Source organism: Cotesia typhae, unplaced genomic scaffold (genome assembly GCF_013202065.1).
Source record: "Cotesia typhae breed Kobodo isofemale line unplaced genomic scaffold, CoteBio_Ctyphae contig_4, whole genome shotgun sequence".
NCBI lineage: Eukaryota > Metazoa > Arthropoda > Insecta > Hymenoptera > Braconidae > Cotesia > Cotesia typhae.
This window is the reverse complement of record NW_027423748.1, coordinates 4,541,365-4,543,185: the sequence shown is the minus strand read 5'-3', so window position 1 is coordinate 4,543,185 and position 1,821 is coordinate 4,541,365. Positions and strand designations below refer to the sequence as shown.

At 27.2% G+C, this 1,821-nt stretch overlaps 1 protein-coding gene across 1 annotated transcript; it reads right to left on the bottom strand.

Moving 5' to 3' along the window:
• Nucleotides 1-254: 254 nt before the first annotated feature.
• Nucleotides 255-1,313, bottom strand: LOC141527333 (uncharacterized). The gene has a single exon (XM_074242754.1). The coding sequence runs from the start codon at nucleotides 1,083-1,085 to the stop codon at nucleotides 441-443; it is 645 nt and encodes a 214-aa protein (XP_074098855.1). The 5' UTR covers nucleotides 1,086-1,313; the 3' UTR covers nucleotides 255-440.
• Nucleotides 1,314-1,821: the final 508 nt, after the last annotated feature.

Genomic DNA, 1,821 nt, shown 5'->3' with positions numbered 1-1,821 from the left:
TTCAAAACTTTTGATAGGTAATTAATTTATAATAAATTTTTAAGCTCGTGCATTTTTTAATTTGACTTGAAAGTGTTGAGAAATTTATGAAAATTTAAGTACTTTATATGATATTTAATTAATTATCATTTTAGTAATATTAATTATTTAGATTAGTTAATATTATGTACCATTAAAATTAGGTAAAAATGTTTAATATACTTAATATTAAATTTGAGTATTATTTATATAATTAAATATTTCTATTAAATAATGAAAAAAAGCAATAAAAATTTTAATTATTTGAGCACTAAATAATTCAATAAAAATTCTTATTTCATCGTTTTAAAATAGTCTGATTAAAGTAAAATTTTTCTCCTTTTTTTAAAATTTAAATGAATAATAATTCTATTATTTACCATAAATAAATAATTAAACGATGAATAGACTGAAGTATAAATTCAGCAAGTAAAAGATGAAGGAAGTTCTGGTGTTGAATTTCTAGGCACCCGTTGCGTTGGCAAACCGGATAATCCCTTGACGTATGTGTAAGTAACAGGTTTTCTTAAAATTTTCTTCGGACTTTTTTTAGTGAGTTTCTTTTCTTTGCTAGTACCACTACTGCTAGAACTGCTATTATTATTACTACTACTACTGGTTTCTACCTTAGTAAGAGTGAGATAATGTAAAGCGCGTCGGAAAACGTCAGTTTTAGGTGTGCTTTTTAATGAATCACTGTCGGTGCTGTGAGCATCTGATGGACTGGATGATGGAGTTGGTGATTTTTCAGTATGTTCTCTCGAGTTACTTGGACTCCATGATCTCGATGATTTACTGATACGTCCCCGTTGATTGGAGATGACGTTAGGCTTAGATAAGCGTTCTTGTGATCTTGTAGTAGACGGTTCATTATGATAATGAACATGATTAATATAACAGCGATTTTGAAATGTCGATCTTGGGTCATTGACCCGTGATAGACGTTCGGCACTTCCTGTACTTCCACCACTACTACAACCACTGTCAGTACTACACTCGTCATCAATGAATTCAGAACGCTTTTGATGGTGTGATGAATTTTTAATTCGTAATTTTTTATTATCCATTTTTTTAGGTGGATTTACAGTCAATATTTATTATTTTTATTATCATATATTTCAATAATACTATTATTATAAATTAAATTTGACTCTTTATTTGAGTTTTGATTAATAAGTTTAAATAGAAACACTTGAGTATTTATTATTTTATTTTAAACACTGGTGTTTTATTTGTTTATTTTTATTAATGGAGATACGAATAAATTTATTCAAGCTTAGAGAATAATTGTTATTACTCAGTAGTTTGTGCCTGACTGAGCTTACACTGGCTGTCGCACCCTTATATATTATCATCATGCGGCGCACAGGGGGTCCATACGCCTGCGCCTCTTTTACCACGTGAAAATTTTTGAGCTTGCATTGCATTTTAATCTTTTATATAAATAGTTATTAGATGACCATTCGATATATTTTAATTATCTAACAAGTTATTAATGAATTTATATTTACTTTTAGATGGATTCGTGTTTATTATCCAACAAATTTGACAATTTAGATTTTTTACTCTAAAACTTAATCAGTAACCATTCATTACTTTACAGTGATAAATATACCAAGTGGTACATACCTACATAGACTGTAAGTTACGGCTGTCAAATAGTAAATATTTGCATTTGGTTTTTTATATTTATTTTTTTTACTTTTCCAAAGCATTATGATATTTAGTAATAGTTCAGAAAAATTATATTAATAATGTTAATTGATATTTAATAATTTCAAAAAAAAAAATTCTAAACTATTT

Coding starts and splice junctions, on each gene's coding strand:
- LOC141527333 (XM_074242754.1), bottom strand. CDS start 1,085: ATGGATAATAAAAAATTACGAATTAAAAATTCATCACACCATCAAAAG.